This window comes from Carica papaya, chromosome 6 (assembly GCF_054855325.1).
Source record: "Carica papaya isolate Zhongbai chromosome 6, ASM5485532v1, whole genome shotgun sequence".
Taxonomy (NCBI): Eukaryota; Viridiplantae; Streptophyta; class Magnoliopsida; order Brassicales; family Caricaceae; genus Carica; species Carica papaya.
This window is the reverse complement of record NC_142314.1, coordinates 9,356,965-9,370,557: the sequence shown is the minus strand read 5'-3', so window position 1 is coordinate 9,370,557 and position 13,593 is coordinate 9,356,965. Positions and strand designations below refer to the sequence as shown.

At 32.3% G+C, this 13,593-nt stretch overlaps 1 protein-coding gene across 4 annotated transcripts; it reads right to left on the bottom strand.

The window, feature by feature from the left end:
- Nucleotides 1-9,704: 9,704 nt before the first annotated feature.
- Nucleotides 9,705-12,199, bottom strand: LOC110818976 (DNA-directed RNA polymerase subunit beta). Of its 4 annotated transcripts, none has more exons than XM_022048040.2 (5): nucleotides 11,967-12,199; nucleotides 10,780-11,801; nucleotides 10,620-10,673; nucleotides 10,290-10,474; nucleotides 9,705-10,013 (listed from the first exon to the last, which is right to left on the bottom strand). In XM_022048040.2, exons 2-5 carry the CDS (start codon nucleotides 11,555-11,557, stop codon nucleotides 9,924-9,926), a joined length of 1,107 nt encoding a protein of 368 aa, XP_021903732.1. In that variant the 5' UTR covers nucleotides 11,558-11,801; nucleotides 11,967-12,199; the 3' UTR covers nucleotides 9,705-9,923. The 4 variants fall into 4 exon arrangements, with proteins under 4 accessions (XP_021903732.1, XP_021903734.1, XP_021903731.1 ...); XM_022048042.2 differs by having other exon boundaries at nucleotides 10,780-11,748; XM_022048039.2 differs by having other exon boundaries at nucleotides 10,780-11,696.
- Between the last annotated feature and the right edge of the window lie 1,394 nt (nucleotides 12,200-13,593).

Sequence of the window (13,593 nt, the reverse complement as noted above, 5' to 3'; positions counted from 1 at the left end):
GTCGAAGAAGTACTCAGCATTAAACGCCTACAAGAAGTGCTCCCATGTGATGAGGGATAGAGTAATCTACAGAACTTCCCACCAGCGCTCTGCTTCCCCCTTAAGCATAAAGGTGGCAAGGATAACCTTCTATTCATCAGTCACCCCTAGAACCCTAAAAGACTTTTTAGTTCTTTTTAGCCAATTCTCAGCCTCATAGAAAGCCGATGCTCTTATAAAGGGGACTGGATTCAGTCGCTTGTACCTCTCAACATAACGTGGATCCATCGCTAATAGAGCTAGGCCCATTGAAGCAGAGGAGGAGGTGGAGGATCAAACAGGTCCCCCCATGCAAGAACAGGGGGAGGATTTGGAAGGTCCCTCCTTTTTTCTCTAGCTTGCTGACCAGTAACGAGTCTCTCCATCAAGTTGTAAAGACAATCAACATCTTCTTATAATGATTATATCTAAGAAGATCTATTTGTGGGGGTCGTCCTCACCTCATTTTTGTTTGCCTATATCACCAAACAAAAGTTTTAAGATTTGTCTTTTTAAAATTATATTCTCAACTATAATCTTATCCTTAAGTCTCATGCACAAGGGACAGTTCCAAGGAACGTGTGCTCTAATACCAATTGTGACAGTTCGAACTCTCATCCAGAGTCCTAACCGTACGCACACCATATCATAATAAAATAGTCTATAGGAATACTTTGCGTAGCAAATTTTAAAACAATAATAAATAGCTCAAATATCCAGTATTCGTGAGATATGTCTAAACTCTAAAATAAATACTCAATAAAAAAGACATGATTGACACTAAGTACTGTTTGAATTAAAATAAAAATTGAACGATCTCCTCGCGAGTCTTTCACTGTTTAGGAGCGGGGTTCTGAATATCCTGATCTGGAAGAGATGAATAATAAATAGGGTGAGCTTACTATGGTTAGTAAACATGTAAGTAAACAACAAATAATAAGATAATCTGTCCAAGTTGGTAGAAAACATAAAACTGTCGACGGAGATGGTTCAAAATACTTTTCTCTTTATTTCAGAAAACACATGATATCTACACCATAATTCATTAACTGAACCTTACAAATCAGTTTGTTTAGTAAACATTCAGAATCCATCATCTCAATATCATAACTTAGGGCATAAACAGTTCAATAGATAGCATAATTCAGTATTCAGTATCACGATTTAGACAATAAACAATTCAGTAAATACTAATTCAGTGTTTCAATATCATAAATGTTACACATGACTTCCTATCCATTTTTATTGGTTTATATCCTATTAAAATAGTTTAACAGTGCGATGTCATTTCTGTCAATATCAACGAGAGCAGTAAGAATCTCCTCTACTATGTGAATACATTACTGTTTAGTTCACAGTTTACAGTTTGCAGTATACAATATTCAGTTCATAGTTCTTATCACTTAGTCACGTCTGGCTAAAGCTGTATCCACGGGTAGGGTTCACCACAGTCACATACCAAAAGGCTACACGCACACCCACCCCTCAGTGATACCAGTTAAATGAGTTTTCTAAATCTTTTATTGTCTATCTATCTATTTCATCTTACTAATAAATTTTTTAATTTTTATTATTTAATATATTCTATAACTATAACACGCATACTGTAACCATTCATCACCCTACACTCTTCTATATATTTTTATATATTCCCAGTTACATAGCTACCAATATATACACGAATTCAGTTACCAAAACATAGCAAAACAATTCATCCATAATTTCAGTAGTGAACATAAATAAGAACACAACAATCAGTAAAAAAATTTCGTCAGAATCATGTGCGTAATCACCAATTATTAAACGTTACAATTTTAATAGATTAGAAATATTAAACTACATTTGTAAGTACTTACGCACTTACTTGATTTTCGTCTAAATCTCATCATGAAATTATCTCCGATATACAATATCAACCTATTATAGTGATATCCCTATTGGGTTAGTAACGAGCTGGTTATCCCTTAATTTCAAACATCCATGTCTTGACTTGTTCCTAATTATAAACTGGATATGTAATTTATTGTATTAAAATTAAACAGAATTAATAAACCCTAAATCTAAAATAATAAACCATCAAAGTTCTTTTAATTCACCTACCCGAACTGGGTCCCTAGAACTCACCACGGGCAACCATCGGAAGTCCGTGCGCCTCCAGACGCGCCGCCACCAGACTGTCACACGCCGCTGCCACCCGCCGTTGGTCGCTGCTACTCGCAACCGATCACCATTGCGGATCGGCCGAAATTCATCACAGAGTGCCTCGCACCTTTGGATCCAGCACCGTGAAATTGCGCCAGAGGGAGCCGTAGAACAGTAAAATGCGCCCGAAATCACCGCGCGGACCATCCTCCTCTCTCGCACATCGTCATGTGCAGCACTACCCCTTTTTCTCTTTTTTCCTCTTCTTCTTCCTCCCCTCCTCTCTCACTTACCGACTGATGATAGTCACAGCCTCTTTCCCTCTATTTTTGTTTCTCTCTCTCATCATACACTGATCGTCTCCCTTCATTTTTATAAGGAGGGATGAGAGGAGTCCCGCACGATTCTTCTTCCCCATCGTACAGGTCTCCTCTCCTCATTTCTTGACTGGTGCCTCTGCCTCTTCACCTTCCATTCGCCTTTGGTTTTTTTTCTTTCCTAAAACAACGTTGTTTTGGGAGTTTTCCAAAACGACGTCGTTTTAGGTCTGTTACATGATATTATTATAGATTTTATTGAATGGCTACCTGTTTTTTAATGGCAAATGAACAATTTTAGTGGTTTGTTGATCGCCTCAGTAAATATGTGCACTTTGTGGCACTGACTCACCCTTATACTGCTAAAACAGTAGCTGAACAATTCATTAATAACATAGACAAGCTGCATGGCATGCCTCACTCCATTATCAATGACTGAGATCCTATCTTCATTATCCACTTTTGGTAAGAATTCTTTAAGATGTCAAGGATCAAGCTAAAAAATGAACTCCTTCTATCACCCCCAAAACATATAGGCAGTCTGAATTAATAAATAGGTATGTGGAACAGTTTCTCTAATGCCTAAGCCATCAATAACCTCGCAGATGGAGTACACTCCTCTCATGAGCCGAGTTTTGGTACAATATATCCTACTATTAATTTTATCGACATGACACTATTTTAAGCCTTATACATACTCCCACTAACCATTCCTACCTGTCAAGTTGACACCTCACCAATAAATAAAGTAGATCAACAGCTGGTAGCCCGAGATTAAATACTTCCATTTATTGAAGACTAACCTCCAAATGGTGAGCAATCGCATGTAACATATTATTAATTCTAAGAGGCAAGAAGTAGAATTTCAAGAAGGAAAAGGGGTCTTCTTTAAGCCCTAACCATACCAGCAATAGATGACATTTCAAAGGGCATTTTAAAAATTAGCATGTTGTTACTTCGAATTATACCAAATCATACAACAAGTTGGATCAGTAACTTACAAGCTTAAACTACCCGAAGGATTCTGTATACATCCAATTGTTCACATTTTTATGCTTAAAAAGAAACTGGTGATACATTCTTACCAATTAAAGACTTGCCTCTAAACAACAAAGGTGACAATATACTCCAGCTAGAATACATACTGGACAATAGATGGATTAACAAAGGATCCATGTTTGAAGATGAGAGCTTGGTCAAGTAGAAAAATATGTTAGAAGAAGATATAACATGGGAAAATACAGTAGAAGTGAAAAAATGATTTAGTAACCAAAAAAAATATGTTAGAAGAAGATGTAACATGGGAAAATACAGTAGAAATGAAAAAATGATTTAGTAACCAAAACCTTGAGGACAAGGTTCCACCAAATGGGGGAGGCAATAATAAGATTCAAAGATCCCAATGACAAACTAGAAGGATTCCCAGGTATGACCAGTAAACAAAATGTACAACTCTGAATCGGTCAAAACAGCTTCAACATTCCCATGATCACCACTAACTACTGCATCCCATGATTTCCATCAGCACATGTATTTCATTTTTCATATATTTTTAATTCAATTCCATCAGCACATGTAGTTTACGTTTTTTGTATTTAAAGCACACCAGCATCATTGATAAAATCAAGTTAAATTCTGCAAATCAAATATGCAGTCAAAAGAGAAAAATTTTTTTCATTTACTTACCGACATCTAATCAAAACCTATCAGAAACTGTCTTCAATGGTCCTAATAACACAATCCTCCCATTTAGTTCCCATATTATCAATACTGTTTTAAAGTTCTAAGAGGCTTGAGCCAAGTGTCCTAACCTTATTAACTTTTCAAATCCCTCTAAGTACCTTTTGGTTAGTTGGAAAGATCTCCTCTGCTAGTGGTACAAGCTTAATATTGTTGGTTCCACTCAAGGTCATCCTGAGTCTATTTCTGCTAGTGGTCTCATTAAGAATAGTCATGCTAAGTGGCTAAAAAGGTTCACGAGCAATTTGGGTGTTGTTAGGACTTCAACTGTTGCTCCATAATGCCCTTAATGGTTTTAAACTTCCTTAGAGTGCAAGTTTGAAGCAGTTCATATTGAAGTTGACTCTCTTCATTTTAAACATATCCTTCAAAATCTTATTAGACACAATTCCATGTATTTAGATGTGAAAATTCAAAGTCGTGACATGTTCAACCTTGATTAAGATATTTAATTCTCCCATATTCACCATGAAGATAATTTGTATATTGATCGGTTAGCATATTGGGCACACTGCATCCTCCTCAACTATAATTTTTTTTTGCTAATACCCCTTTTGACCTTCACATCTATTTGTTCTCGCACCACTACAACATGGGGCACCATTAATTAGGCACCAATTTTTTGTGTTGAATTATTGTGCTTTTGTCATTTAAGTTTAAAAAAAAAAAAAAACAAGATCATATATTTGTTCATTTCAACAGCATACTAGTGATAACAAGGATAAGTTTCGTGTTTAAGTTGACCATCATTACTTAACTTTGGTATAATCTTTAGAATGATTGTTTGTAAAATTTGAGAAAAAATATAAAATTGTGTTAAAAAAAAGCAATGAGGCCGACTAGGATCTGCCCGGGCTTAATTGCTAAATGGTGATCGTGCACGTATAGGATAATATTTAGTCACACGCATAATTCTTATCCAACTATAAAGGGTTTAACTATAATCGTTGGTTGTAAAACTTTAATTATGTCATTATTACCACATCTAATAATTAATTACAGGACCCTCAGTGGTATATATATATATATGTGTGTGTGTGTGTGTAACATATAATTAATTAAACAGCATGTTAATTAATTAGTTTTATTCTTACTGTATGGTGCCAATTGCTAAAGTTAGTAATGTATAATTAAAATAAATTAACCATTAGGGGGTACGGATTGTGTTGAGGAGAAAATGGAGTGGTTAATTAAAGTTGACGGTTTAGATTTTATAGCCCACAGACAAAATCTGCTTTAACTGCCTACTAACCCTAGCTAATGCTATGGTAGTTTTATTTTTTTTTTATTTTTTCCTGTGCTTCGTAGTTATTAAGGTTATGTTTTTTTTTTTTAAAAAAAAAAAAAAAAGTTTGGATTTGGAATAAATTAAGAAATTTACAGAGAATTTATTTAAAAATTATTAAGGTTATGTAAATGAATAATGAAAGTAACCATGGTTTAGAAAGCGGTCCCAGATAAAAAAAACTATGGGTTAGAAAGGGATCAGAACAATCATGTGATTAATGACGACAAAACGGGAGGCGGACAAGATAACGTCAATTGCGGCGCCATTAACCCCTTTGGTCTTTTCGAGGCTCATCAAACGCCAATTTGGCTCCTTCACGCACTTGTATACTACTAACCTTATTTTATTTTAATTATTAATTATATTAAAATTTTAAATATATATTATAAAAAGTAATAATTTGTTTCTTATTATAATAATATACATGTTTAATTTGACTCTAAACGTTTTTAAGTTGTGCGGTTCAAATTTAAACACATTGGACTTTTATTTGGAGAAAGTGAAGTTAAAAATTTTAATTTTGTCACGGTAAATATATAAGTAATTACAATTCAAATTAAATACATTAATTTAGTAATGAAACATTTCATGAGATTAATAATTTTCATTTTTTATATTTGAATTAAATAAATAAATAAAAAGGAAAATTGGATTGGCATTAAAATGATTGAAGTCAAAAGGATAAAGTACAGGCGTGGATGCAAGAATTGCGTGAGATGGAAGCCAAGAAAGAAACGGTCAATTTTTACAAGTTGGCATTTTTTATTTTACGTATGTGATGCGAGAAGTGGGGTCCACACGACAACTACTTCCTGTGGGGTCTACCTTGACGTGTACACACGTCGTTTCCTACGTGGACATCACTTGCTAAACCCACGCAAAGCATTCATTCCTCTCCATCACTTCCGACTACGACAACGTTTTATGTGCGTTTCCTTTTTTTTTTTTTTTTTTTTTTTTTTTTTTCAAATAATAATAATAATAATTTAGGGAGTTTAGAATTTTAATTTTTATCTTCCTAAAAATATTAATAAATAATGATAATGAGATAATAGTAATATAATGGCTGTTTGTTGATGGAGCTGGTCAGAAACCACGGCCAGCCATTTATGAATACTACTTAATATTGAAATATATATGTGCGAGGAAATGAAGAAAATGGAACTAGTGATCGGGAGAAGGCGACAGACCACGTGCGGGATTCATGTGAATCAACCCCATCACGTGCCACTAGATTCTATCCTCTTTTTTTTTTTTTTTTTTTTTTTTTTTTTTTTTTTGTGATGTTTAAAATCGTACCTACATGTAACATGCAATATACTTTTCATGGGACCATGCATGAACATTCTTCAAATAATCATATTCACAATTTTTTTCACTTTTAAATTCTATTTTTATTGTTTGAAAAATTTATACTAAAATTCGCCAATTTTCAAGAAATTAAGATGAAATAGACAGTGACAGTGAGATGGATTTTTTTACAGAGTTTTATTCTCCATTCTATTAAAATTTGTGATGGCCCGAAGAAGCAAGCAATTTTATATATAATTTGGTTATAAAACACGAATTATTCAACTCTTGTGTACGCGCTTCTATTGCATAAAGACCTCAATAAATCCATATTAATTTGAAAATTAAAAATATAAAATATAAAATATAAAATATAAAATATATTTTTTTTAATGTATCAAATGTATAAATATATATATATATATATATATATAGCATTAGTTTCTTAACAAATTTATAATACAATAAGTAGAATTTAATGGTTACAAATATATCAATATTCCTAAACATAATAGAGGTTGCGTGATGTGTTTATCAAAACATAAATTAGCTATCATAAAATGTGCTAATCATGATCTAAGAGATCACACTTAAACATTTAAATTTCACAAATGAATTAGGTAGGCTTCGTGGTGCTCTCTAATTATGTCTCTTTCACTCGTGTATATAATATGCATTTGTAGTTTAGAATATCTACCTTTCATCTACTACTCGATGTGGGTATAGTTTTTATAGGAGTCGGAAGTCTTTTTCTTTGCCAGCCTAACATTTCGTGATTAGCTTAGAATGATAATTTAATATTAAGAAAATGTTTGTATTACTTGCATGAGATCATAGACTCAAATAAAGTAGCTTTTAATTCGTGGCCAATAATCGTTTTATTTGTAAGCCAAGTTGTGGCCACTCTTCCAAATACCAATGCATAAATTAATATACGATATATATGATATGTGATATATATACATATCTAGTAATTACTTTTTCATAATATATATTTATAGCAATTGACTTTACCAATTGTCAACTCTCTCTTGGTGGCACAGATAGTGGTAAAGACATTATAGATCATCTCATGATATTATAAAAAAAAAAAAAAAAAAGAAGAAAACAAACAGCTGGCTTAGACAGTTTATGCAAAGGCATTATTAGATTGATTATTTATTTATTATTATTATTATCATTATCTTAGATAGTTGTTAAGCGATAAATTAAACCCTATTGATAATTTTTCTATTAAAAAAAAAAAAAAAACAAATTAATTTTTTTAATTTGCCGAAGGAGTATATATATCATTGATAATAAAGTAGCCAGAAGACCCAATTAAAAATAGTGGTGGTGTGACATTAAAATGGTTGTGTCCACAAAAGTTTATTAATGGGCCTAAATTTGTTTTTAGGAAAATCTGCCACATTTTAAAAGGAAGTTTTCTATTCCATTCCTGACATGGTTCTAATTTTAATCCTAACACTTGTCAACTAAGAGAAAAAGTTTATAAAATAATTTTTGTTAAGAATTATGAACATAACTATTTTGTGTAGATATGTAAGTTATTAGGGTGTTCTTTTGAATCGTGATATTATTTTGTGTTTTAGTGAGTTTTGTGGAAATTTTGGTGGGTAAAATCACATAAAACACACTATGAGTTAAATCATGGGAGAGCCCATGATTTACCTAAGTGGGCTGCTGATCATGCTCTCTTTCAAGGGTATTTTGCTTTCGGTCAAACCCGTAGCTCAACTTGTTTCGTTTTTAAACCTTCTTAGTGTTGGATATATATATATATATATATGCTTCTCTGTTCCTCAAAAAGGAAACGAAAAGAAAAACTTTTATCATTTAATTAAGATACACAATTTTATATGAAGAACAAAAGAGAAATATTGAATTGAAATTTAGTTATGATTTTACTTTTAATTCAGTGTAAGTATTTAGACGTCAAAAAACTTAAATCAAAATATATATATGAATGCATAGTTCTAGTATTCTCGACAAACTAATCCAAGTCATAAAGCCTTATGGGAAATCCATTTCATACACCAAAAATAAGATATTTGTATACTTTAGAGTCATGATCATTATATTCATGGATAACAAACAGACTTTTTTAAACTCCCAAGTTAATCTATTATCCAAGTTTTTGAATATTTGAATTCAGGGTGAAATCAAATGGGTAGTGAAAAAAAAATAAAAAATAAGAGAAATAGATTTATCTTCTACAAGTAGTTACACAATTGAAAAAAATAATAATAATAAAATTTGATAAAATCATCTGGAAGTAAAATTTAGATAGAGAAACCTTATAAGTTCGTTTCCTTCATTCTTGTACGAGTGTGACACTACCACCAAACTTCGAACAAACATTCTTTTTATTCGAATTTTTTCAGTTCTAGCTGTGGGAAATTTTTATTTCCTAATAATTTGTTGTTTATTCTTTGCCAATCAGATTGACTTGGAACCTCAATTCTCTGTAAGTAAATTAAGCTTTACGTTTTTGGAATTCAAATTTTATTCCACACAATTAGTTCAATGGAAATACATTCTTTTCTCTTTTCTAATTGTTCTGTTTATTGAACTGATGTTGCCTAACCATTTTAGTCACTTAAATAATGTATCTAAGCATTAAATGAATTCCATGGTTCTTCCAATCTATTTATAAGAATTTTCTATGTAAAACTATAGTTTGTCCATGCATCCGGTTGCTATTTTCACTTCGTATTATTGACTGCTCACAAGCTCCATCAAATGTAAGATTTTTTTATCTAAAACATTTTGGTAACAATAATCAAATGTTAGTTTTCGCCTAAAATTATTTTTACTGAAAGCAACTTTTACAACTGATTTAGCAACTCAGAGCACAAGTAATGATCAGAGCAAACAGACACAGAACCAAATATAGATGGAGTTTGAAATAGTCAATCCCCAAAGCACAAACTAGATTCATGTGTACTTAATAGCAACGAACAGTTGTTACAAAGTGTTTTTACAGCTTCTATAGTAGTAAGAACTTGAATGTTATCTCTTGGGCAACAAGCAAGGCTCATGGATCTACACATGCATGTGGACATGCTACGAATACCAAATCTAGAGTGACAAGATAATCCACAATTACCAGAAGAATCAGAAGAACTTCAATATTTGTCTGAAGGCCCTCCTGTCGCTCTTTCTAGGTCCCTCTTGCTCTTATCTCTCAGATCTTTCAACGTGACAAGACTAGCTTGCTGCCAATCAATTTATGATCATCACAAATGAAATAAAAAAGAAATAAATCACAGCCAACGTCCAACAGATTGAGGTTCAAGCAATCACAAGCTAGAGGGTTTAAATCAAAGCTCTGCAACCAGAAATACTAACTACTCTGTCGACTATATGTTGTTCTGTTCATTGCCCCAGAAAAAAAAAATGCAATTTTAGAGGCCAGCAGACCACACAAGATCAAACAACAATTGGCATAGAAGATTTTAAAGTTAATTCATAGAAATAAAAGATGAACTTACTAGCTGGCTATTTTCACGAACAAATATATCCTCCGTATTAAGAAAGAGTGACCTCCACTGTCCAGTTAAATCAGATTCTAATTTTGTAGACTGGTTCAAGTTTCCTTGACAGTTAGGATCATTCTGCTTGCCTCTGCCACACTTTTGAATCAAGACGCTAGCTTCTTTCTGACTCTTTTTTAACACTAAGGGAAGAATAAGAAAAAATGTGATACTGAACTCAAGAAAAATTTAAATCAATAATTTTTCAAGAATAAGAACGTGAGGAATTAAATTAGTATAAAATGCAAACTACAGTAGTATAAACATGTTATCCTTCACCAAGCTTACCAGCCAGTCGACCCTTGATATCTTGATAATGGAGGTCTGACCAAATGTAAGCCGCTGAACATGACATTGTTAAAGCAAAATCAAACTCAAACTTCAAAATATCAAATGAAGAAGCACCAAAAGAATAAAGCTAATCAAGAAATCAATAGAAGATAGTTACCTTTCAAGCAAAAGGAACAAGAACAAGACTTTAGCAAGTCAGCTTCCGGACCAGAATCTGCACAACCATCATTCTTGAGCTTTGAACATTTACCTAGTTCAAATGGTATAGAAACTTGTGGCTTACACAACCTTGACCACTCAATAGACCCCCATTTGCTAGAGGCTAATCTACCAACGTCAAGATCCTTGTCATTACTCCTGAAAGTACAACTGATCACTCCTTCATCAGTGCTAATGTTTTGCAAAACGTTAGAAGTGGCCTTCCCCTTCTCAACGCAGCTTTTCTCACAAGGTACAGAGCACATTGGCACTGACACAGTAGATACACAGCTGGACCTTGATACATCAGCAACTTCTACGACAGCCTCTGCCAGTGCATCATCCTTGACAACCGCAACACCAGCAGCCAACGAATCTGACTTCTGAGTTTCATGAGGAGTGTTTGCATCAATAGAACTACTATTCACACTGTAAGTGGGCGAAGAACCAGGACTCTTCATTTCACTCAACAAGACAAAAGCATTCTCCTGGCTGTTTTGTCCACTAGTAGCTCTGCATTTGTCTCTCACCAAATTCTCAACTCCTGAACATACTTGCTTAGCAAACTGTGAGTCTCCACGTTCACTGCCATTCGGGTCATTACCAAACGCATCTCCACATTTAAGCCCCAGATCATCCGAAATCAACGAAAACCCCCTTTTCCTCATCCTATTCGTCAAGTCACCCAACATGGGCCGGCTTTTGCACGACCCGTCGGTGAAACTATCTTCACTCATTGCGAGTTCACCCGAGGGGAAACAGTACAACAGCGTCGTCGCAATAAGCAACACAATAAAGCCCACGTCACCAAACCGGATAAAATCAATGAACTACGAATCCTCTGATCCAAGAAAGAAATACGCCATAGCAAGCACACTGAGGCGCCATGAACATCGAGTTAATAGACGTTCAATATAGATCTAGATAACTTAATAAATAAACCATAGATCAGCAACCATGCCGTAATAACACCGAGAAGTTCTGATTTTAATTAAGAATACCAACAAACGAAGAAAATGAAAATAAATAAATACATAATATGAATAAACCCTAGAAATCAACGAGAAAGCAAACGAATTTAGAGAAAATAAATTTGGATGAAAATGGGGAAGATGATGAAAAGAATAGGGAGTTTTAGAGACAAACCAGAATCACCTGTGTCGTTGCAGGGTGAGATCCTATCTGACAAAAATAAGAAACAAAGAGAGTAAAAAGGAAAAGGAGTGACGGAGGCGGGAAACCATGATTCGGATCGTAACCCGCGGTTTTGAATTGCGTTTCGGATTTTATTTTTGAGAGAGCCGGGCGGGCGCGGTCGTTTCGTAATCCTCACCGTCGATATGGAATTTCAATTTTTTCTTCATTTTGATTAACAAAAATTGGGGTTTTAGAATTTGGTACTTTCTTCTACTTGTCTCAACTATTTTATTATGTCATATCATAAATAAAAATATATTTCAATCAAAATTAATATACGAATATCATATGAAAAGAAAAATTATTTGCTATAGTTTCTTTTCTCACAAGAAGAAATTATATTTCCTATTGAGTTTCATATCTATATATATATATATATATATAAAAGATTTATTTATTTGATCATTTAAAAAGTATAAGAATACAAACTCAATTACAAATATTAAAAAATAATGTTATGATAAAGTTACCTCTATTACAAATTCAAAATACTAAAAAAAATATATATATATTGGTTCTTAACTATAATAGGTAAGTGCATTAATTAAAATATATTTTAATAATTAAAAATCTGATTGTTATGGATAATTTCATTACTTGAAATCTATTTTAATCAAAGTAAACTATTATCAAATGTACGAAAACAAATTATTGACATGAAAATTAATGATGGTATAGACTACAAGGATCTTATTGACTTGGACTTCATGGATAATGGTTTTGCTTGAAAAATTAACACACACACACACACATATATATATATAGATCAATTGCTACGTTGGAATGAAGATCAATTGTTTCCAAATTAAGCCCTATTCTCTTGAAAATTTCTTAAAAGAAACTCCTTATAATTAGATTTTTAATGAAGTTTAAACTAAAAAAGAAATGTTGTGAATGCAAAAATCACAATTAAAATTGAAAACAAAAAGGAAACTAATCATAAATATTTTCATAAAACTGTTATCATATAAAAAAAAATATTAAAAACTAAAAGGAAATCAAAATATTATATAATTACTATCATATAAAAGAAATAATGGAATAAAATTTGTTTAATATAAAGTTGATGAAACTAACAAATTTTACTAAATATTTTATCACGAACAAATATTTTATTTCTTTTAAATTTATATAACTTATTTTAGGTATATAATTGATCACAAAAACGTACATACAAAATATTTTTTAATTAAAAAATATTTCTAATACTCAAAGATGTAGATCATAGGTCTAGATGACATGCCAATATTTTTCTATTGACATGTTTGACTTAAAAAAAAAAAAAAAAAAAAACGTTGTTATCACTTACCAAAATGATACTATAAGGTGAAACTCATACATATTAGATGTATGATTGTTTAATAGGTTTTGTAATTACTACACACAACGTTTTTAGTTTAATAAATTAAATTAAATAATAATTACTACTTGATTTAGTTAATAATTTTTCTGTTACTTAATCTGTCATCCCATTTACAAATAGTATAAATCATTATAAATAAACATGCAGACGTTGTCAACATAGCAATAATATGATATCTTTGGAAGTAATTAAGATTTATTTTTCCCCCAACTA

Excerpts from the sequence above, each read along its gene's own strand:
- LOC110818976 (XM_022048040.2), bottom strand. The coding sequence starts at position 11,557 with ATGAGTGAAGATAGTTTCACCGACGGGTCGTGCAAAAGCCGGCCCATG. Across the intron at positions 10,674-10,779 it reads TTGTTCCTTTTGCTTGAAAG|CGGCTTACATTTGGTCAGAC; the intron begins GTAACTATCTTC and ends TGTCATGTTCAG. Across the intron at positions 10,475-10,619 it reads TATCAAGGGTCGACTGGCTG|TGTTAAAAAAGAGTCAGAAA; the intron begins GTAAGCTTGGTG and ends TTCTTCCCTTAG.